At 43.9% G+C, this 23,813-nt stretch overlaps 1 protein-coding gene and 2 long non-coding RNA genes across 6 annotated transcripts in view; 1 reads left to right on the top strand and 2 right to left on the bottom strand.

The window, feature by feature from the left end:
- Dapp1 (dual adaptor of phosphotyrosine and 3-phosphoinositides 1) overlaps positions 1–23,651 on the top strand; it is a 49,425-nt gene extending 25,774 nt beyond the window's left edge. Inside the window, 6 exon segments of one of the 4 annotated variants that reach the window (NM_001108568.2) lie at positions 4,762–4,892; positions 13,626–13,673; positions 15,244–15,306; positions 16,422–16,507; positions 18,611–18,698; positions 21,480–23,650. In NM_001108568.2, coding sequence (NP_001102038.1) covers positions 4,762–4,892; positions 13,626–13,673; positions 15,244–15,306; positions 16,422–16,507; positions 18,611–18,698; positions 21,480–21,545 — 482 coding nt within the window. In that variant the 3' untranslated portion in view covers positions 21,546–23,650. 4 annotated transcript variants of the gene reach the window in all.
- On the bottom strand, positions 7,687–9,955 carry LOC120100950 (uncharacterized). The gene is made up of 3 exons (XR_015677003.1): positions 9,899–9,955; positions 9,519–9,754; positions 7,687–7,940 (listed from the first exon to the last, which is right to left on the bottom strand). It is a non-coding gene; the product is annotated as an uncharacterized LOC120100950 (long non-coding RNA).
- On the bottom strand, positions 11,842–18,926 carry LOC147996574 (uncharacterized). The gene is made up of 2 exons (XR_015677007.1): positions 18,585–18,926; positions 11,842–13,413 (listed from the first exon to the last, which is right to left on the bottom strand). It is a non-coding gene; the product is annotated as an uncharacterized LOC147996574 (long non-coding RNA).
- Positions 23,652–23,813: the final 162 nt, after the last annotated feature.

Genomic DNA, 23,813 nt, shown 5'->3' with positions numbered 1-23,813 from the left:
TTTGCATGCACCAGGGATTCCCATGGTCCAGACGCCCGAGGCTGAGAATAACTGTGGGGTGATGAGCAGACCCACGAGGTCTCCATTCCACTCTAGAGTCTGCCAGTTGCCCACCCTGTGCCCTCCTCAGGCACGCTGTTACCTCCTTGAGCTTTTTTTTTTTTTTTTTTTTTTTTTGAGGCTCGGGTTTCGTCGTCATCTAAAATCTAAAAGCTTGCGGTCACGGTTCACACTTTCGTGCCTCGTTGTGAAGGGAGAACGACTTCAGATCTGAAAGACACTTAGAATGATTCTCAGCAGAAGTTCACCAGTCTGACTCATTTACTAAGCCCTGTGGTGGCAACTGATTCTATCAGATTCAAGGCAGGAGCTGTAAGCTCTTTGGTATACCATGAAATATTTAATGACAGATGTGTCCATCGGTGTCCATGAGGTCTCATATTTTAAGTTCTCATCTGTGTGGTAGAATCTGGGGGCCACTCCAAAATAAGTGGCCTAGCTTCGTTTGACATTTGAACAGAATTTTCTGCTCTTCTCTTTCCTTAGTGTGATTCTGGGAGGCTAGCCATGGGCTACATGGACATGTTTTACATGAATGTTGGTTAAAGTATGTCAGGCAAACACTGCAGTAGACAAGAAAAAGAACTGGATTATTCCTACAGGACCCCAACCCCTAGAAAGCTACCTCCCAATGGCAGGGGCCACACAGTGACAATTGTAAAACCAAATTCTGAACCCCAGGGCAGTATAAATAAAACATGGATGAATATTTTCTCACTTATTTAACAAACCACCAGATACTGGATACTGTTATAAATAGATAAAATAGAGAGGTGAATTAAATGCCATTCTTTAAAAAAAAAAGATTTATTTTTATGTATATCAGTGTTTTTGCCTGTATGTATGCCTGGTGCCTATAGATGTCAGGAGAGGGCATCCGATTCCCTAGAACTGGAGTTACAGATGGTTATGAGTCACCAAGTGAATGCTGGAAACCAAACCCAGATCCTCCTGAAGAGCAGCAAATGCTTGTAACTGCCGAGTCATTGGCCCAGGCCCCTCAAAACCCATTCTTGATCAAAAACACTTTACGGTCCATCTGGGAGACCTCCCAAGCTAACTTTAGTGCATAAGATAAAGATAAAAATAAAAGGTTCCAATTATTAGCCATGTGTGCGGCAAACTACATTCTGTTTACTATACCAACACAACACCTGAGGCCTGAAACTTTTCCTGCCCTTTGTCTAAGTTTCATCTTAACACAATCCTGGCATTGTGGATGGAGTTACAGATGCTGTCTGTCACATAAATCCTATGTTATCAATCGGTTTGTCAAATTAGAGTGCTTGTTTTGGTCCAACTCTGACCATCTGAAAAATGTCCCAGCGCTGAGCATGTCTGAGGCTCCTGTCATTGGCAGGAAGCAGCCTTCATGAAGCTCAGAAACTGAAGTGAAATGTGGAACCAAGAGGCCAGGGCAAGGTTTCTGATCTCCTTCCTCCTCTGAACCCGGCCACACCCACCCCCAACTTCTCCACTCCCCGCCCCCACCCCATGTCCCCGTTGCCTTTTATCTGACTCTTCCAACAAAGCCCTTTGGTTCTGTTGTCTAAATTAACCAACCCAGACTTCCTCTCCTGCAAAGTGAAGGCACAGTCTTGGGCTTTGGCTGGAGGTTATGAGGCTGTGCTTCTCTCGCTGGCTAAACTTAAAACACCGGATTACGTGGAGAAGAGGGAACGAGTTAGTATGTTCGTTCAGGATATGCTGCAGGCTGAACTAGAGAGGGAAGGGAACAAGTCCAATAGTTACAGCAAGGCGGAGGCTGTCGGTGATGGACAAGTCATCTGCCGAGGCCTGTCTCCACTCCTCTCAAACATGGACCTCTAGCAATGCTTGTGAAGCCAGAAAATAGCATTGTTGAGCCTTCTTTCCAGAGGAGGAAATGAGTGAGGTGAATTCAATTAATGGGGACACACACACACGCGCGCGCGCGCGCACACACACACACACACACAGGCACACACACACACGCACAGCATGGGAAGGGGGTGTGTACTGTGAAAATTTGAAGTGCGGGGCTGGAGAGATGGCCCAGCAGTTAAAAGTGCTTGCCCTCCTTACTGCAGGCCAGAGTTTCCTTCCAATCACCCACTTCAAACAGCTCAACTACACGCCCCTCCCACTTCAGGGAGTCTGACACACTCTCTGGCCTCAGCAGACACCAGCGTGCACACCTAATCTTTTTTTAAAAAAAAAAATTCAAGTTCTCAAAAAGTCGGTCATTGGGTTTTCATTTGAGAACTTTGAAATGTTCTTTATCAAAGAATACTATCTACTGTTTTGTAATCTTTCTACAAACAGCCTTTATCTGGTGCACAGCTCGGTCTTGTGAAGGAAGTTTTGCTGTTTGCACTAGTTAGGGGGAGAAACAATACACCGAAGGGCTCCTCTCAGTCAGCTTGTGCAGAGGGGCAGGAGAGAGGCGACCCAGCCTGGTCTTCGCCGGTGGGTCCAGGGATCTTTCCACAATGCCAGAGCGACTGTCTGTCAGTGGGGGTAGGACACATTTAGAGGTGACACTAAACCTGATCTCGCCCAGCTTCTGCAGAGACGAGGCGTGCTCACACGGCCCCCGAGCCCGCTCAACGGCTACTCTTGATTTACATGCCTCTGCTTTCATTCTGACTCCCGCTCTACACTTGACTGATGGATGCTCGGGTCACAGTGATAAAAGAGAGCACAGGCATCGTGCAAGAGCAGACTGTGCCTTCCGATAACTGTCACGCCATTTGTCACTGTGAGTCCAGTGCCACTGATGTGAATGGAGGGCTACAGGGAGGGCCTGGATCCTCTTCTTCCCTGAGGCAGAATCAGAGATAACTTCTTTCATGTTTTCTAAACAAACCTTCTTCTTCCCTACTTTACAGCAGCCCATTATCTGGGCCAGGGTATCTGATTTGGCAGTTATCCATGTGTGTATAAACACTGCGTGATGTCTTAGAGGGTAGTTATCACTAACATTCAGAGCTTTTGCACCACCAAAAGCCACTGCTGGCCCCTCTTTTGCCCCAATTTGGTGCCTGTTTTTCTATAGTCTGTCAACTCATCTTTTCAAAGATGGCCGCCCATGTCACCATCCTCCCCACCTTTCGTCTTGTATTCTTCTTTATTTGTTCATAACACATCTTACATCTGAAATGTATTGTCCCAGTCTTCTGCTCCGTGAATCTTGAATATGTGCTTAAAAAGAACAGGAGCACGTGTCTGCTGTGGTGGCCCCCATGGCCAACACGAAAGTTCCTAGCATAGAACTGAACAAATACTGGTTAGATTACCCAATGAATGGTTTATTTTCTTCGTGTCTAGTGCAGTCCTGAGTAGAGCTGTTATAGAAGAGGCCTCTTAAAATAAAAAGCAAGGGCTGGAGAGATGGCTCAGTGGTTAAGAGCACTGACTGCTCTTCCAGAGGTACTGAGTTCAGTCCCCAGCAACCACACGGTGGCTCACAACCATCTGGAATAGAATCTGATGCCCTCTTCTGGTGTGTCTGAGGACTGCTACAACGTATTCATATAAATAAAATAAATAAATAAGTAAATAAATAAATAAAAATTAAATAAAAAAGCAAGAAGCAGGTTGGAGGTAGTGCTCAGTAGTAGAGCTCTGGGTTAGCACATCCAGGACCCTGAGTGTGGTCTTTAGCAGCTCCCCCTCCCCCAAGAAAATTAGCAATAAAGCCATCCCCACAGAGGAAAGACAGAGTTCAGCTTTCTTCCAGTCAAAGTTTCTAGTTTCTGGTTGACTGATCAGTGGGGGAAGTTTACAGAGTGGGAAATATCAGAGTGCAGACTCAGAGGTTCTCTGAGCCTCTGAACGATGTTCCCAGGGCCTACTTATCTGGGCTGAACCCCCTTTCTGCCTGGCCTCCTCTTCTGTGTGGAAGTGGAAGCAGTTGTACATGAACTTCCATCGGTTCCTGCCATGCTCACCCAAGTCAGTCAGAGGCTTCTTTGGGGTGCTAGGAGAGTGAGCGTAGGGAGATTGGGGAGAGGTCTGGGAGGCCAGGGTTGTGAGCCCACTGATCTGTTATGTTTGTTCCAAAGCTGCTAAGTGGTAAGGACAGCAGCAGAGACCCTCCTGTGCCCGTGTTCTCAGCTTCATTCTCATGGTTTTATGAGAGTCCACTTGCAAGCTTTCTACTGATTGCCTAAGGTCCAGCTCAACCGGCCAGTTTCCTGGATCACCTGTTCTGAATGTACCCCATTGTCCTCATCACTCTACGGGTCTCATCACCTTGCTCATTTAACCTACTGTATCGATTGCTCCTCTAATTCACGCTGAAAATCTCTGCATCTAAGCCCTGTGGCTTGTGTGAAGTTGGTCTTCTCGGAATGCTGAGGAGAGGAGTAAGCATGAGTGTATAACAATGGAGGCGGTTGTAAGAAGGGTCAGGCTGGAAGAGCACTTGTTTCACAAGCCAGATGACCTGGGTTTGATCCCTGGAGTCATGGTAGAAGGAAAGGACTGAGCCCCAAAGTTGCCCTCTGAACTCCACATCTGTCTGTCTGTCTGTCTGTCTGTCTGTCTGTCTGTCTGTCTCTCTCTCTCTCTCTCTCTCTCTCACACACACACACCTAGTAAATAGACTTTGCAAGCCAGCCAGTCACCTTGGCTACCTTTCGTATCTTCCCTCAGGCACCACATTGGATTATATATATATGTGTGTATGCTTGTATGTCTATTTCTGTTTTCACTCAGGGACTCTGATTGTTCTGAAGCATCCCTATCCAAGGCAAGTGGAGGAACCTTCCATTTATGAGTCAGTCCGGGTCCACACGGCGATGCAGACGGGAAGAACAGAGAATGACCTCGTGCCCACTGCACCTTCTGTAAGTGCCCACCATGTTCTTCGCCAAATGCCATTGAATGCAGCAAGAGCTGAAGTCCATTGGCTCACATAAAAGTTCTAGTTTGGGGCCAACTTAGAGGCATGCACTCATAATCCCAGCACTTGGGAGCCTGAGACTTGAGAGTGGCTATGAGTTCAACCTTGGGCTGAAAAGAGAGCTCTGTGTCAGCATCCTGTCTTTAAAAGCAAACAAGCCAACAGCAAAACAGTATAATCTAGAGGGGATATAAAACTTGGAATTTGGTATAATGTTTGAAGGTATAATTGAATTCATTCGGTCCAAGGAAAAATCCCACAGACGCTTTGAATGAGTGCAGCTCAGAGTTACAGTGCTTGCCTGGTTTTGTGAGATCCTGTTTTATCACCAGTAGAACATATATGTGTGTGCGTGCACACACACACACACACACACACAAGAGAGAGAGAGAGAGACAGACACAGACACAGACACAGACACAGACACAGAGAGACAGACACAGAGAGACAGACACAGAGACCTTAATGGTAGAATTTCAAAAATTTAGAAAAGTCACTGAAATTTAGAAAATATCACTGAAATTTCTCTCTTTAAACAGGTTCATGGTAGACTAGGTGAGAGATGAGTTTCCCTAGCTGCTGCCTAAGCAGTCGTTCATTGACAAGCTGCTTAAAACATAAACAATTTCCTTTGCATTTCAACTGTCTATGAGAGAAAAGCCTTCTCCAGCTTCACCAGAAAACTCGGGGTGCTATTTTTCTAGCTTTCATTCTGTAGTGACTGACACCCACAGGGAGAAAGTATTCTTACTTCTTGCCAAAATGACCCCACTCCCCTTTAGTCTGAGTATTACGGGATGAGCATTGTTCATTTCAGAGTTCTTCCCGACGTATTCAGTGAGCCACAGTCTGCAGGTTCCTCCTTTCCCATCCTTGGGGTTCTTCCACTTGCTGTCCCCTCCTGGCGTGCCGAACACTTCTAGTAGGAGAAATCTCAATTTTGGCAGATGATAAAAATAGCAATGCTCAAATAAAACACCAAAAAGTCATTTTAAACTAAGTATATTAAAACAGATGGGGCCTTCCTATCCCTAAAATGATTTGTTTTCTATTCTATGCCAAAGAAGGCTTTCTCAAATGTGCCATACTGGATGTGATGGTGCAGTCTGGAAATCCCAACACCTGGGAGGTTAAAGTTGAGGCTAACCAGGGCTATGTAGCAAGATGCTGTGCCACCAAAAGAGGAAGAAGGGCTTGGGGTTAGGTCTCAGTGAGTTAAGCACGATCCATGCAACCTAAGGACCAGAGTTGAGATCCCACAACCTATGTAAAAGCCAGGACTCAGTAGCACACATTTCTTTATTCCTTGTGAGGAGATGGCAGGCAGACAGGAGACCCTTCAGAAGCTTCAAGCCCGGCTCAAGCTGGTGTATGTCTCAAACAAAGTGGAGGATAAGGATCCTCAAGTTTATAGGGTATGTACGTATGCTCCATACACATATTGTAGCATGTACAGGCACACACGTGAGCACACACATACAACATATATACAGGAATCATTGTTTGTCTGGTTTTGTGGCTTTGTAGCTTGACCAGTCAATGGTATGGCTTGTTTTATTTTTTTACCATTTTACTACAACTCCTCAAAAATAAAAATCCTGAAAATTGGTTTAAAGAGATTGGGTGGCGGGGGGCCGCTGGTGAAAGACTTGACAAAAGGAAGCATCAGGTTTTAGAACTAGGGAAATCTAGGAAAGCAAAGTGATTGATATTTTTCCAGAGACAGATGAGACCAGAGGTCAGATCAAGACCCACCTCTGCTTGGTCCTTGTTTTCTAGCCAGCCAGTTCCCTTCGTAGCTTCCTCTTTCCCCGTTCTTAGCTGTCTGCCCACCACACAACCACCTCATGAATCAAATGTTTATCTTCAAATTCTCTTTTTTTTTTTGAGAAAAAAAAATTATACAATGTATTCGATCACACTTTCCCCCTCCCTAACTCCTCCCAGCTCCTATCTCCCTACCCACCCAATCTATCCCCGTTCTCTCTCTTTAAAAAAAAAAAGAAAAACAAACAAAAACCAAGAAATGTACCACAATGACACAGAAATCAAAACCAAAACATACAAGCAAAAGACCAATAAGACAAAAAAAAAAAAAGAAAAAAAAAAGAAAAATGCCTCCTATAAGACAAAAAGTCTATGAAAACACCAGTGAGTTTGATTTGCATTGTAGACAGCTACTTCTGGGCATTAGGTCTAGCCTGAACCGTGTTCAATATACCAAGTAAGACTCCAATAAAGAGAATTAATTTTTCTTCTGCCAGCAGGTATTGGTGGCAGGCAGTTTCTTTTTTTTTTTTTTTTTTTTTTTTTTTTTTTTTTTTTTGGAGCTGGGGACTGAACCCAGGGCCTTGCGCTTTCTAGGCAAGCGCTCTACCACTGAGCCAAATCCCCAACCCCGGCAGGCAGTTTCTTGGTTAGTGGTGAGAGTCACGGTCACCTCCCCTCTCAGCCTCCACTAGATTTCTAGAGATTCATGATCTAGAAACTACTCTCTGCTATGTTCATCCTATGTTTGTCTTTTGTCAGTAGTAAGAGTCAGCCCAATACTTAATTTGTAGCTTTGGTCTCAGCTAGGACTAAGACTCTTTAGACCAAATCCTGGAAGAAGTCATAACTACTTGTTCGCTTCCTCCATGTATGACAAAGTTCACCTGATTCAGTATGTGGACACTGTTACACGGGAGGGAATTTTTAAACAGTGGTTAGTGCTTGGTCAACAAGGAATGCACATTATATAACAAGAAGCCTATGAATTTTATTATGTAATGATACCAACCAAAACAGTAAAGGCTTTTTAATAGGTCCAGAACCACATCTCAGCATACTTTGCTTACAGAATCCTGGACTGACCTGGTTGAGAGAACAGAGTCCTCTCAACATGGTTGGCATTCTTGTCCCCCGCTCACCCAATGCGGGCACCTCTGTCTCCCAGCTTTGAGCTCCGAGGTATTGATACTTCTCTTTTCTCTTTTGAGAAATGAGTTCCTGCCTGTGAGGGAAAAATATTACATCATACTTAGAGAAGAAGAACTTGCTTGAAGTAAAAAATGAAAGTAGTCCCATTTCCCCCAAATGCTGGTGCTTACATAAAATTACCTCAGATCCTTTGTCAACCTGATTTAAGGAAATTGTTGTTCATATATTGCAAATGCAAAATCATTAGGTTCCTGAGGTAAGATTAAACTTGATTAATTCATTTGTTAAACGGACGATTTCAAGTGCTCACCAGCTTTAAGTGTTGCAGTAAACTAGGCAAAGACCCACACATTGAGTTCCCAGTATAGAGCAGGTCACAGACAACAGTCAGCATAATATAACACCGAACAGCTTACGGGGAGGGAGGACAGGGCGACTTCCCTGAGTAAGAAAGATTGGAGCAGAAATGTCATCTAGAGGAAGGAGAAAATGTGTTGTGTGCATATATGAAATTGTCAACAAATTATTTTTAAAGGTTTCTTTATTATTATATTTACACGAGTACACTGTAGCTGTTTTCAGACACACTAGAAGAGGGCTTCAGATCTCATTACAGATTGTTGTGAACTACCATATGGTTGTTGGGGAATTGAACTTGGAACCTCTGGAAGAGCAGCCAGTGCCCTTGCCCCTGAGCCATCTCTCCAGCCCTATTTTTTTTTTAAATAAAGAAACAGTTCACATCAAGGACTAAGAAGGCAGAGTAGAGAGAAGGTAACACAAGATCCCTGAGGCAGACATTCCACAGAAGGGTTTCAAGGACCAAAAAGGTCAGCATTGCCAGAGGCACAAAGCGCCCAAGAGAGCTAGCCTGCGCTGCTTCCCAGCAGAAGGAGGGCTGAGGCAAGCTAAGTGTCCTGCAGTAATCATGGCCCCAACGCCTGCGCTGTCCTTCACAAGCCCAGAAAGTTCCCCCATGCACAAGGCAGTCTTTGTTCTGGATGCTGAGAAAATCTGAGAGTTTTGGTCACGTAATTTAAATCTTCACATTTGAAAGAAACCCCCTAAGTACTAAGTGTTCCATGGACTTAAGTGCTGCTAAGTTAGAGGCAAGGAGACTTCTTAGGATGTGAGCTGGTCACCTTCAAGATGTTACGAACATTACAGTTATAACATATATATGTTATATATATACATATATGTATATATATATTACACACACACATTTAACTATACCTTGTGAACATCATCCATACATTGCATGGTTTCCTAAAACGCCATTAGGTAAATTCCTTAATATTCAACTACTGAGTATATCGGTTTACTTAAAACAGTCGTTCTGATTGGTTGGTTTTTTTTTTAATCACATTTTAAGATTTAAAATAATTTTGAACTGACAGAATAACTGCAAGAGTAAAAAGCTTTGTTTCCCATAGTCATTTAAGAGTTAATTGCTTATAGAATGCCTGCTCACTTTAAACACGGCGGTGTGCATCCCTACAAAGACACTTAATTACTAATTAAACACTAATTACGTGACCACACACGTAATTAGGAAGCTGCTATGCCACCATGGTATCAGCAGACCTCGGTGAGCCTCGCTTCACCCATACAGCCCTTTAGAGCACAAAGATCCTGTCCTGGGTCTTACCTGTCCTGTTTACTGTCCTTCCTGTCCGAAATCCCCTCTCTTGAGTTCCTTCTTTCTTGAGTTCCCCTCTCTTTCAGTTTTGAAAATTAAAGCTCGATTCTTTTATAAACTCGTCCTCACGCTGGCTTGTCTCGTGGAGCGGTGATTAGGTTAGAGTGCGTGGTTTGGTAGGAACACCGGGAGGGACTTTCACGCCCCTCACTGCCTCCTCAGATCCACCAGGTTTGCAGTTGCCCCTGTGAGGAGGGTTGGATGAAGTGAGAGGCGTCGACAGCATTCTTCACTTCATTCTTTTTGTCATTATTGATGTTACTAATAAAGCTTTCAGAAATCTTTAGTAACCTACCTAGAATTATAAATATGCACACTCTGTTACTTACTGAAATTTTGCCATCAGTTGGTGTTTATTAGCTGTCTTAACCACCGCTCTGGTTATTGCGAGTGGTGACGTAACCTTGGACGTTCTTGCTCCTTTTATGCTCATTGGCTGTTGGGCTGCTGTAAGGGGAAACCCCGTTACCCAGCATTTTGTGTAGATGGGTTAAGATCCGCTCACGATTTATTTTGATCTTTCGGAATTGTCTGCAATTTGGTGAGGGAGAAACCTTTCGGGGTGGCTTCTGTGTCTACGGCCTCCTGATGCTTTGATAATTTTACTTTCTGATAAGCAAAGTGCTCCTGACTTGGCCGGTGCTTTCCTTGTGTCGCATCTAAAGTCAGCTACTTTTCCAAAGAAACGCCTTACCCTTCTTCATCTATAGAGTGTCACTTCACAACTTGATATCTGAACCCCATATATACCTGTTTTGATTGAAATGTCAGTCGGTAGCCTACTCGGGGATAAGGAAAAGAAATATGTCTATGTGTATCTATGATTTTATATGTGTCTATCCAGATGTCCATCTATCAATTCTTCCCCCCATGGATACACAGCAACAACTGAAATCCTTATCAGAACCACAGGCTCATTCTAGGTTTTCATGGTTGCGACACCTTCTCCCACCGGGAGGAATATGGCTCCCATTATCGGGAATGTGGTGATCAATGGACTGGAAGCAGTGTCCATCTGCTGCTCAGCTTCCCATCCCCCTACGGGACTTCCTGCCACCCCACTCTCTCTGCAGACATCTACTTTACACTAGTTGCCACCCCCAGCTGCTTGGGGAGAAGTCCTCACCCCATCCCACCCCAGCCCCACCCCTGGCTTTACCATCTACACCAACCTGCTGCTCCCACAGCTAATGTCACCTATCCACATGGGTTCTCCTTGTTCTCTGGGCTCCACCACTCTGTGCCAAGGTCCACCAATGTCCACACTGATGCATTTATAAAAAGATAAAGAGAGGATACATATGTCCTGGGTTTCGGCACCAATGTTATGTTAATAAACGGATAAAGTGAGGGAAATTATGTTCTATGAAGGTCTGAGGAAAGGGGGTGCCTCAGCGGGCCCATGCTGGGACATCGTTTCCCCCTGAGGGACCAGCCACACAGACAGTATAGTACAGAATAGAGTTTATTCAGGGCAGGGGGAGGGGAGTTAAGAGGGTAGTAGGGCAGAGAAAGAGAGTAGAGAATAGAAGAGTAGAGGCCGGCCATGAGCACCTGGAGAGAGGGAGAGGGGAATGGGGAGAGAAGGGACAAAGGGACAAGAGAGAACAAGAGGAAGCAGGAGCAAGAGAGTGAGGAGGGGGCAAGCAGTCCCTTTTATAGTGTCAGGCATACTTGGCTGTTGCCAGGTAACCTTAAGGGTGGAGCATATCTGGCTGTTGCCAGGTAACTGTGGGGGTAGAGCTTAGACAGAATGCTAGCATGTACTCATTCCACCTGAGGACTTTGGATGTTTGTGGAAAACGTTGAGGGAGGCGTTAATCCTTTATTGTTGAACATTTAAGTTGGTCCTGACCCGGAGCTGTTCCAAACGTTGTTCCTGCTACTGAGCATGCGTTTTAGGATAAGTCTGCCCTATAATTATTTCCGTGCTTATATCTGGAGACTGTGTATTCTCATGTCATACATCTTGAGAATTTCACTCATCAAAACCACAGAAAATTGTGCATTAGTTAAAGGTAATAGTGAACCCGTAGCATTATCTCTTAGCTTGAGTTTAGTGGCTAATTCTATCAGGCCCCTTTACAAAAACATTTGACCTTATTTTTTTAAAAAGATGTATTTATTTATTTCATGTATGTGAGTACACTGTTGCTCTCTTCAGACAAACCAGAAGAGGGCATAGGATCCCCATTACAGACGGTTGTGAGCCACCACGTGGTTGCTGGGAATTGAACTCAGGACCTCTGGAAGAGCAATCAGTGTTCTTAACCACTGAACCATCTCTCCAGCCCTAAGCTTAATTCTTTTGCTTACCTGTAATAAACCAAAATGATAATTTCTAAAATGTTTCTTAATACTTAACAGTTTATTTTCTCTTTTTACTTTTTTTCGATGTTAATTATATGTTGTGTGTGTGTTGCCTTAATGTATACCTATGCAATACATTTATGCCCAGTGCCCTGAGAAGCCAAAGAGGGCACTGACTCTCTTTGAACTGGAGTTAGAAGGGGTTGTGAGTAGCCATCTAGGTGCTAGGAATTGAACCTGGGTCATCTGGAGGAGCTACAAGTGCTTTGAAGTGCTGAGCCATGTCTCCAGCCCCTAAATTTAATTTCTTTAACATCCAAAGAAGTCACCATGATTGTGTGATGTCACACTCCGCAGAGTTGATTGGCACTGTTGAAATGCACACACGGGAAGTTCACCTTGGCTGTACGGCCATCAGAATTCCACAAGTGGTTCTGAGAGATTTCTCATCTCTGTTCTTGGAACTTCATGGTTCCTCTTTTTATTTGGTAGGAAGAATTCACCGCAGGAAAGAACACTCTAGAAACCCCCATAGAAAGAACTCTGATGTCAACATAATCATTTCCCAGGTCTTGTTTTCTCCTCTATAACGAAAGGTATGCCATGAGGTCACATTAGAACAAAATAATGTTCCCAGGAGTTCAGTTTGTGCGGATTATGGGATTGTGAAAGTTTTGATCTTAGGGCCCCTGGCCCTATGTAGAGTCCACGCCATTCCCATAATTCATTGTTGTTACCTCTGAACTAAAGAAACAGTTAATACTAATGAAACATAGATTAAAACCAATGACTCGTCTGTATTTCAAATCCCTACTTGGATAGATGAAGTATAGATACATTTGTACTTCTGAGTACCCTCTCCATGGGATGACTTTGCAGTGGAGAGGACCGTGTAGAAGGAAGACTGTAGCATACAACCAAATATGGCTATTTCTGCTTCTTGGCTGCCTCTTTAAACGTTAAAAACAGAGCCCTAAAATAAAGAAACCCTGGTACTTTTCTGAACATACGGTCCCAGATGTAGCAATCCCTCAGTATCAGTCAGCATCTCCAAGACCCCACATGGTTGGCAATGTCCTTAGATGTCCAAGGCCCTTAAATAAAATGGCACAGTATTTACATAAACTAGCCACATCCGCCCCCCCCTCCATGTGCTTCATATTAGATTCCTTATCGCACAAAAAGCAATATATATGCCAGGCTAATCGGATGCTTTGTTTAGAGGATGATAATCATTACAGATTCAATGTTCTTATCAAACGTTTCAGTCCATGTCTAGTGAACACAAGGATATGGAGGCTGCAGGCCAATCAGAGGTGGCAACCACCCGTTCAACGTGAGTGCTTCTACGATAGGATTCCTACAACAGTACAAGCTGCCGGCTTTCACGGCACGCTAACAAACACCACCTGTTGTCAACTGTTTTCAAATCGAGTTCATCGTGAGCCTTCCCATCAGTTCCCTCAGATACGAAATAGGTCAGATGATCCAGTCTGCAAAGTGTCTTCCACGGCACCCGGGAGAATTGCAAGAGCTAGGGGAAAACGAGAGAGGGTCGGTTAAAGATCAGTGGCAGACTTGTCCTTCATAGAACACATTAGAAGGACGAGCCTGCAGCTTGGTGTACAGAGCTTGCCTGGAGTAAGGGTTCCCCCACCCCCTTGCACTGCAAGATAAAATGGGACCAGAGTACAAGGTCAAACATGAGACAATTCTGGGCTTCATTCCAGGTTATTTCTTTTGCAGCTGGGCACCAAAGAAGGCTATCTCACCAAGCAGGGAGGTCTGGTAAAGGTAAGGGAGTGCAGTGCGTAATCTTGACAGATTTTTTTTTAAAAAATATCTATTTATTCATTTAATGTCTATGAGTACACTGTCGCTGTCTTCAGACACACCAGAAGAGGGCATCGGATCCCATTACAGATGGTCGTGAGCCACCATGTGGTTGCTGGGAGTTGAACTCAGGACCTCTGGAAGAGCAGTCAGTGCTCTTAACTGCTGAGCCATCTCTCCGGCCCTTGACTGATTTTTTTTTTTAAAGGAAAATTATAAACTTATTTTTGAGCCATTTATGTTACCTGAGAAGTGACTGTCCTCTGACGAAACCCTACATAAGTAACCTGAAGTTTGCACTAAAAAGGAAGCACTGTGCAGCCAGCACGTTCTGAGGAAAGGTCGAGAACAAAGGGGTCGATTAAGCTCTTCAGCATTTCTGGGGTTGTTGTGGGTTATTTTTTTTTTTCTTTTTTGTAACAAAATTGTCAAACTTTTAAAAATGTTTACTGAAAGATAGGCCAAACACATCACTGGTACTTAAAAATATTTTCATTGTAAAATACCGAAGTAAACACAGTTTACAAATCCAGAGCGCCTGACTGCTCCCCGCCTGCAATTGTGCCTTTAAAGGCCTGTTTAATTTTCACGTGGCATAGCCACGGTTGTGCAATGTGTCAGCTCCTGTCTATTTTAGGAGTCAGAGTCCTGCCCTCTCTCCTGTGAACCCGGCTGCTGCAGTCTAGCCTAGCCATGCAGTTATTCAGGTCTTTACTACACTGCATGTTCACTGAAGACGGGAGAGCTTCATATTTTGTAGCCTGTGTATTGGTTTGTTTCATATTCAGATGGGGTCTCCCTCCCAGCCCAGGCTGACCTCAAGCATACAAGCTTACTTCTCCGCATCTACTGTGTTAGGATGTCTGTCAGGAACAACTGTGCCTGTTGAATATTTATTCTGGAATCTTCTGTTGTCTCTTTTAACTGGGTGCACTGCCAGCTGAGAGAGATCAGGGCACTGTTAAGACACAGGAAGCAAGTAGCAGCAAGCTTCCACTGTGAGTCCAGATAAGGTTCGGAGTGTCATGTGATCAAAGGATCCTAAACTTCAACTGTATCAGTTTTGAAATAATAATAATAATAATAATAATAATAATAATAATAATAATAATAAATGATAAGTGACATTACTTTATATGCATCGGATAAACATACATTATATATAAATGTTTCAAGAGTATATATGAAATATATGTAAATTTCTGGTGTGGGGATACAGCTCATAGAAGGTTCTCAAAGCTGGTAACAATTTTTATTATAGCGTTAATAAAATAGAAACTCAAATGGCTTGTTATAAATCACGTTGAATATTTACAACAGCTGCATCCATTCATTTAAATAAACGAGCCGTCTTTCTGTTGTGATCTTAGAACATAGACTTATATTTTGAAACTTTCATCAAAAATAATACCCCAAAATATTTTAGGCTTATTTTGTCTAATCCTTTATATACTTTTAAAATGAAAATAAACTGTCAAGTTTAGATATTACATTCTTGTATTAAAACTTAAATTCTGCCCCCCTCCCCCAGACTTGGAAAACGAGATGGTTCACTTTGCAAAGGAACGAACTGAAATATTTCAAAGACCAGATGGTGAGAAAGACATCAACACCCTCCCACCCCCACCCCACCCCCACCTCCACTCCTCCTTCTACCCCAACCCCATCCCCACCCACACCCCACCGCCACCCCCTACCCACACCCTGGCCACTGCTTGGACATCAGTTCTGTGTGGTTCTGGACATACTCTGAAACAAGAGTCTAGAGGCCAGAGCTCTTTTCAACTCCTATTTAATTATGAAGGGGGCGGGGCGCACTGGCCAGAGTTCCTTTGGAGATCAGAGAACAATCTATGGGGTTGCATCTCTTCTTTCAATAAGTAGTTCCTGGGAATCAAACTCTGATCATCAATCAGGCTTGATTTGACCACAGGCATCTTTACCTACCGAGCCATGCTGCCAGCCCAAGGTCTGGGCTCTTGATCCTGATCTATGCTGACTCTGCTAGATGGGGTTTCCCTCCGAAGCTGCTGATTAGTGCAGTGCTCCCTGCAGTGTATGTCTCCCTCTGCTTGGGACAGTGGAATTCTCCCCTCGCCACTCTTGCCTAGTAAACAATTTCCCATTCTATTAAAAGCTTATCCATTGCCCGGGTTCATTTTATCACACCAACTTAAAATCATTTCCTATTTTTGTGTACAAGATTTCTGTAGTAGTAGAAGTTTCTAAAAGATGGGAGAAAATATGACTCCTTTCCATATCTGTCTGATGTAAATTGACAAAAGCAGCATCTTTTTTTGAAAAGAGATTTATTTATTTATTTATTTTTAAATAACGTGCATGGATATGTGTCTGTGTGGGTACACATGAGAATTGGTACCAGGCCAGCAGCATGGAACCCTTTGAAAGTTATCGGCAGTTTTGCATTGCCTGGTGTGGGTGCCAGGAATGGAACACAGATCCTCGTCCCGAGCAGGTCACCCTTCTCACCACTGGGCCATCTGTGTAGCCCAGCCATGTCTTCCTAGTGCTTAATCAGCGAAAGGCTAGTTCCCAGCCCCCAGTGCGTGTCAGGCTTCGCCATCCATTAGTATCTTAATGAAATTGACAGTTGCTTGTAGAGGGAACCTTGTTAAGGGACGAATGACGGACACACACATGTGTTTATTTCTGCGACATGGTTGGTTTTATTTTTATTTTTATTTTCAGTCTCCAGAACCAATTCGGATCCTAGACCTAACGGAGTGCTCAGCTGTCCAATTTGATTACTCGCAGGATCGCGTAAACTGTTTCTGGTAAGATGTTTTCATTTTTTTTAAAAGGTGTTTCTAAAAGTCTCTTAAGCCAAGGAATGAAAAGCTGTCCATCTTAATGTGTCTGGATCGGAGAGACCTAACCTCACCGATGACCGCGTTGCATGCTAGGAGCGCCTCCAGTGGCTAAGGCCACAATGCCTCATCTTAAGTGGCTTCAGCGAAGAGGCAGGCTGTCTAGGTTCAGGCTGTGCACTGTGCAACAAGGACGCACTCAGCCACTCATTCACGTCTGAAGCCACTTTCCTGCTTTGAGATGCTCCTCTCAGTTTTAATTATCATTTCACTGACTCTGGTCAGTATTGTTGGGGCTCCGTGTGACCCTAGCAACGGAGGAAGTGTTTTGCTGTGCTCTGACTATCTATCAGGGTATCAGTATATATACTTCTGAGACAGTGTCTTCATAAAAGCAGGCGGGTCTTCTTTTCCGCCAACTTCTGTTTGAAAGTTCATCAAAGTTCATTGAAGCTGAAAGACGTTAGCTATTCTCCCTCTAACTGGGCGGCACTCAGACCTTGGCAGATTTTCCTTATGACTGCTTTTCGACATCCCTTCTTTCCGTAAGCCGGTTGGAAGAAAGCTCCAGGGATGCAGCACCTCTAATGTGGACCCTCCGAGAATAAAGATATTATATAGAGAACCGTAATTTCATGTTACACAGAGACAGTGAGCAACTGGCAGCATCAATGAACAACAGACATCTTGTTAACACCTGTCGATGATCTAAAGGAGATCTGATTTTCTTGAGTAACAACTTGAGAAGCAGATGGACGGTGACAAGGTCCCAGGCCTGGTCTCTACCCGTCTCTTGACTCTTCCTGGCTGGCTCCTTCAGATCCAAGTGGCTACTTCCGCCCCTCATGTTTTCACAGACAGGAAGAAAGATGTATCAGCTCTGCCTGGTTCTTTGTGTCAGGAAAGCCAGTGTTTCCCTGGAAACCTGGCCCTGTGAGGCCTCCGCTTGACTCACTAGCCACAACATAAACAACCATAACATAATCATAACTGGTTTACACTAATTAAATATATTGTCTGGGCTTCTGTTGGCAAGAAGAAAAGGGAGATTTGTGTGAATTTATAAAGCAAATCATGTTTGCAGCAGGGAGTGTCAGTGACATCCAGGAACCAGTTAACAAGCACAACAGTCCGATGTCAACATCCCTCCATCCCCACCCCCATCTACTCAGCCACCCACGCACAGGGCTGAGAGCTACAAGATGTGCTGCTCAGGCATTCAGGTGATAGAAACACTTCTGAATTTCAGCTCCAGGAAGAAGGATCATGAGTTCAAGGTCATCCTCTGCTACATAGCAAGTTCAAGGCTAGCCTAGGATATGGGGGTTAGGGGTGGGGTAGGTGGGGAGAACAGAAAAAAAAATTAATGTTTGTGTCTCAATTGTAAGGATAGAAAGAATGACCAGGATATGTTACTGCTAACTTTTTCACTCAAACAATTTTGACTGAATAGTCAGAGGCAGCAAAATGAAAAGTTATCATAAATACCTTCCCAATCTTTTGTGATGAAAAAGGGTTTTTTTGTTTGTTTGTTTGTTTGTTTTTTATAGCAGAGACTATCTGGTGGTAAGGAACGGGTCAGATAACAACTGAAGTATTCTATTCCCCACCCCCACCCCCTTCCTATTCTGTTTTGAAACTGACTACATCTTCAGGAGAAGTGTTACCCTCCTTAAAGCAGCCAGTCAAAATAAGCTCTTCAGCAGGCCCTCTTCTCTGTCTGGCTTGTCCTCCGACCCACAGACAGGCTGTGGCCCACTGGGGAGCTCAGCTGAGTAAACTTCCACAGAAGACAAGCACCACAAAAGGCTGTGGGTGTGCCCCGGACTTCTTCTTTGAAGTCTCCTGGGAGAATATAAATCTGGTCTACAATAATACAAACTGAAGACCTTCTAGCATTTCCCCAGTTGCTGACGGGAACGGCTCTATATACGCCAGTTCCTCAAGGTTAACCATGCTAAATATGGGAGCCCTCGGCAATCCTTCTTCCCCTGGAAGGCACTCTCACAGTTCAGCCAGGCTGTACACATCGACCTACACTTACCGCCTCACACTCTTTCCTTTCCTCAGCTTAGTGTTCCCATTCAGGACATTTTATCTCTGTGCAAAGACGGGAGTCGAAGCCGATGAATGGATCAAAATACTGCGATGGAAGTTGGTGAGTTGCAGAAGTCCCCAGATGTCCCGTCTTGGTTCACTAACGTGTTGACTTCAAGCATACACCAGTTAGATCAGGCTCTAGAACCAAAAAGGAAGGCTCGTCCCAGTTTTGTGGAATCATCTGTGCGTTCTTAAGGGGGTTGTGAGAAGGAAGGGTGGAGTTATTCTTGGGTCTCTCAGCCTTTCCTCAGCCACTGCTGTTGGCAGTCTTCCTGTAAGGTGTACTGGTTATTATCATTTTCTCTGGAATGGAATATCTGGACTGGAAGGCCTCAGAGAGGGACGCTGACATATGCTTCAACTTGGAAAGCCTTTTAAATTGTCACAGAGAGAGTTTAGGGAGTAACTCTTGGTTCCTAGTGTAAACTCCACTTTGTGTGTATGTGTTACCAAATTACCAAATTTCCAAATTACCAAAGTGTATTATCTTCCTCTCTTACATTCCCCCCATGCACCTTATAGAGAGTTGGTAGCTGACTAAAAGCTTTCTAATATTTCCTGCAAGTGTGATATTTTAATCTGGTTGTTGTTTCTCTCATGAAATAACAAGGCAAGCTACTTATGAAGTAAAGGAGTTTCCCAGTTTTTGAGGTCCAAGAGCATAGCACTCCCATGAGCTTCTGATGCAGACCTTCTGGTAGGACATAAAGACAAGGGCTCATGGAGTATAGAAACGGTCACAAACAGGAAGCCAGAGGTGAACTGCCCCCCAGTCAAGCTCAGGCTTCTAGAACTCTCTCAGAACAGTTCTTACTTCCAGGGGCAGTGCACAGTGACCTTGGGACTTCACAGTAAGTCCGATCTTTTAAAGGCCCCATCACATCAATGCCATCACCCTAGGGACCAAGCTTTTACACATGGATCAAACCATAGTATACTGTCTTGAAACCCATGGTGTATTCAAAGGCAAGACGTTTTTTCTTTTTCTAATCACTGTGTGTGTGTGTGTGTGTGTGTGTGTGTGTGTGTGTGTGTGTGTGATATTATAGTCTATAGGCATTGCCTGAAAATGGATATCCTTAAAGCCAGGCTTGGAGCTCAGTGACAGAAACACTCCTCTCCACCAGAAAAGGGGGGCTGTTTTTGGTTGGTTGGTTGGTTTTGTTTTTTGGTTTGTCCCTTTAAAAAAAAAGATTCATTTATTAGTTACATATAAGCACACTGTAGCTGTCTTCAGACACAGCAGAAGAGGGCATCAGATGTCATTATAGATGGTTGTGGGCCCCCTTGTGGTTGCTGGGATTTGAACTCAGGACCTCTGGAAGATTAGTCAGTGCTACATTCAGTGCTCTTAACCACTGAGCCATCTATCTCTCCAGCTCCCTGTTTTGTCCTTTCTGTTTGAAATCCAAGTTAATACAATGCTCATTTTGAGACTGCTCTCGTGCTGAGTATCAGTGGAGAAATGCTCTCATGGCAAATCTGGGCTAAAATGACTCCTGTAAAAAGTAACTTTTACTCACCTAATCTGATTGTCGTCTTGAAAGCTTATTGCCCGTCTGCTAACCTAGGCTTCTTGCCTCCATACAATCTTACCTGGGTCTAGACTGTTTTCAGCCCTCTGAGACTGCTGAATAAGCTCGCCCTTCCTAGTTCTTTCTGATCTCTGACTGGCTGATTCAGCTCAGCTGGTCTGACTCAAACTCCTCTCCATGCTGACTGATTCAATCCAGCTTTTCTGGACTTTTCCTCAATTGCCCTGCTTAGTCTCAAACTAACTCTAGCAATCTGTTATTATCTTCTGGCTCCTTCTGTCCTCACTAGTGTCTATCTCGTTCTTTCTCTGCAATCTATCTCTGTAAAAATTTCCCAGTAAAGCTGTTTCCTCTCTCTCTCTCTCACTCTGTGCTGCTCTTTTAAAAAAGACTTATTTATTTATTTTATATGAGTACCCTGTAGCTGTCTTTAGACACACCCAAAGAGGGCATCAGATCCCATTATAGATGGTTATGAGCCACTATGTGGTTACTGGGATTTGAACTCAGGACCTCTGGAAGAGCAGTCAGTGCTCCTAACCACTGAGCCATCTCCCCACCCCTCTGTGCTGCTCTCTTAAGTAGCTTCCCTTTCCTCTCTTCTCCTATTCTATCACATCTTTCTCTGATTCACCACATTGTCTGCCACTCAATTAGACGTCACTTTCAAATATGGCTGCTTCCTTTTACAAACTAACTGTATCTTCATTCCTTAGGATTAAAGGTGTGTACTAAAGGCACGTCTGTATTCCTGTGAGTGGGATCAAAGGTGTGTGCCACAGTGCAACTAGAAACAAGTTTTTCCACTAAACAACACAATCTCAGGGTTCACAGTGTGACCAGATACCCTACCACAGGCTCCTAATTCCATATATTCTGTCATTCTACAAATGACACAAAATTGAAATGAAAAAGCAGTTCAATGGACACTTTCAGACTTCTCCCTGGGCAAGTGGCTATTTAAGAACACAACACAGCCCTTCTCTGGTGGTTTTCAGCTGCCCTTCCACCTAACCGAGTATCATCAACATCGTTCTAAGTCCACAGCTGCAGCCTGAGTCCTCCTTTTGACTGGGTGTCATGCTCTCTCAGAACTATTAGAGAGATTCCCAAACTGTACCTGTTGTAATAGGTACTCGACAATGTCCAGAAGGAAAATTAATAAAAGCAAACATTAAAACTTGGTAGCGGCGTGGCACCTTGTAACCATGTCTCCTTTACTACTCAGCATGTCTTTCTTACCACTGCAGAATCAATATCGGTAAGTGATCCAATAACAGATGTTATCTATGTTTTTATTACAGTCAAAAATAAGAAAACAGCTGGATCAAGACGACACCATCCGATCTCGGTCATTTATCTTCAAATAGAACTTTCTTGCTCAAGGGCAAGGTTGATGTGCCAGGTGTCGGATCTGTGGCGGACTTCAGAGGAAAGCTCACTGAAGTATTTCCTCTAAAAACAAACCAAAAGCAGATCCTGGTTGGAAGCTGTATGCTGTTTGCTGATTCATGGAAAACAGCTGGCAGGACCTGGCTGTCTGCTCGGGAACACAGATGCAGTGCCCTGCTGATGGCAACTGCCTAACATCCATGTGGAGCCACTCTTGGACACAGCACCAGCTCGGTGGCTGTCCCAGTGGCTTAGGCTTGTTGACTTTATTTGCCTGGAGTCCAGCCCCAAGTCATGGATAGCACAACTAAACTTCAGGACATGCTCCAAGCAGCAAGGAAACAGCAGTGCATCAGGAAGTTCGGGCTGTGCTTTTAGGAAGCAGATTAAGATAATAAACACCGAGGACGTTCAAAGGACAGGTTGCTTTTCTTTTGTTTATATACAAAAACCTCAAATAGGGCTGAAGAGATGGCTCAGCCATGAAAAGTACAGCTGCTCTTGCAGAGAACCTGAATTCAGTTTCCGGGACCTATATCCAGGGGTTCACAAATGCCCAACTCCAGGGACCCATGCTCAAGTGCGCGCATGCACGCGCGCTCGCGCGCACACACACACACACACACACACACACACACACACACACAGTCTTTTTAAAAGGCTTAGAAGGCTGGAGAAATGGCTTGGTAAGCCATTTTAGCATACTCTGTGGGATCCTTGAGTGGGTTCCCCCAAACTCACACAAAGATAGGAGGAGAGAATCAATTCCACAAAATTGTTCTCTGACCTCTACATGTATATGCCAGCATGAATGGCCCCACCTCCCCCCCCCACACACAAATCCAGTGGACCCTTCACTTCTAATGATAAATTGAAAACTACATGTTGTGTGGGTGGATAGATAGGAAAAAGTAAATGAACGTGTAATAAAGGGTAGGAATGTTTTAAACAGTAACACCCTGAGAAGGGTGGTAGTGAATCACTTAGTTTAATGGTTATCATTACAAATATATGTATAAGCACTAATTAAAACTCTTTAGCTGTCATTTCTTCAAATTCATCTAGACTTCTCCATAAAGCCTGTGCTCTGTCTCTTTTCCGAGCTGTATGAGATTATGGCCATGGAGTACCCAAACGTTAAAAGGCGACTTCTGTTTCCTAGGGAGTAAATTAAATCTTTGTAAAATCCATGGTACATAGCTGTTGCAGACTAGAAGACCAGGACTGAGTTGCAATGACTTGCTGGTGTTCAGAGGTCATGAACAGATTTTTAATTTCCAATCATTATTGATCTGGCTTTTTTTTTTTAAAGAAGGGACTCAAATGAGTGGTGAGCCAGCAAGTGATGCAGAGCTGACGGAACTCTGTTCTTGCAGTAGAAAGGGACAATAGTTTTCACTTTTGTCAGTGTGACCAAGATGCTGAAGTGGAATCTGCTCCCCTTCATCCGTCTCAATGCTTGAGCCAACAAGTTACAGAACGATTCACTTTCCTCTGTGGTTCTAAGATGTTTCTGCCCCCTGTGCTGGGTAGGGTGTGGGATAGCTGCTCATATCAGAGCAGGCGGGAAGCAGAACAAGGCAGTCAGTCACAGGGAAGGGAGAGGGCAAGACAGCGTCCTCAGAAATATGTCTCGAGTGTCATGCTTCCACATTCTACCCCCTCCTCATAGTCCGCTCAGATTCTGATCCAGGAATGGATTAAACCATCTATCGGGTCAGCACACACATCTCTGGCCCACCTTCAGGGACACATCCAGAAATGTACGTTCCTCCTTTTGGTATTTCTCAAGTTGGTGTCAGGATTCATTCATAGAACCTTGTTAAGTATCTTTCCCTGGTGTCTAAACACTTAAGAAAAGTCGTTTATTTCAGAGTTTTTAGAGCTGGGTTATGGATCAATTAGAACAACTGGCCTCAATGGGGGGGGGGTTGTAACTTGTTATGTTTGTATTAGATGGAATGAGATAAAATACATTGTGTCAAGGAGTAAGAAATGGCTCTGTACTAAACACTCTACCTTCTGTAAAATACATTTATTTATGTTTGTTCTGTTCATTAAATAATGTATGATTTTTTTGTATATGTCCAATTTCTATTAAAACATTTTTATTGCTTATGAAGGAGAAAAAGGTAGGAAAGACCAATTACTAGATATTGATATATTAGTGCTTTACTCAAAACTGCTTACATTGCTAAGCATGACTTCATTTTGCTACCTAGGACAGAATGACCTGGAATGTTTAG

Source organism: Rattus norvegicus, chromosome 2 (assembly GCF_021556685.1).
Source record: "Rattus norvegicus strain SHRSP/BbbUtx chromosome 2, alternate assembly SHRSP_T2T, whole genome shotgun sequence".
Taxonomy (NCBI): Eukaryota; Metazoa; Chordata; class Mammalia; order Rodentia; family Muridae; genus Rattus; species Rattus norvegicus.
The sequence above is the reverse complement of the archived record's forward strand: the minus strand, read 5'-3'. Positions and strand labels throughout refer to the sequence as shown.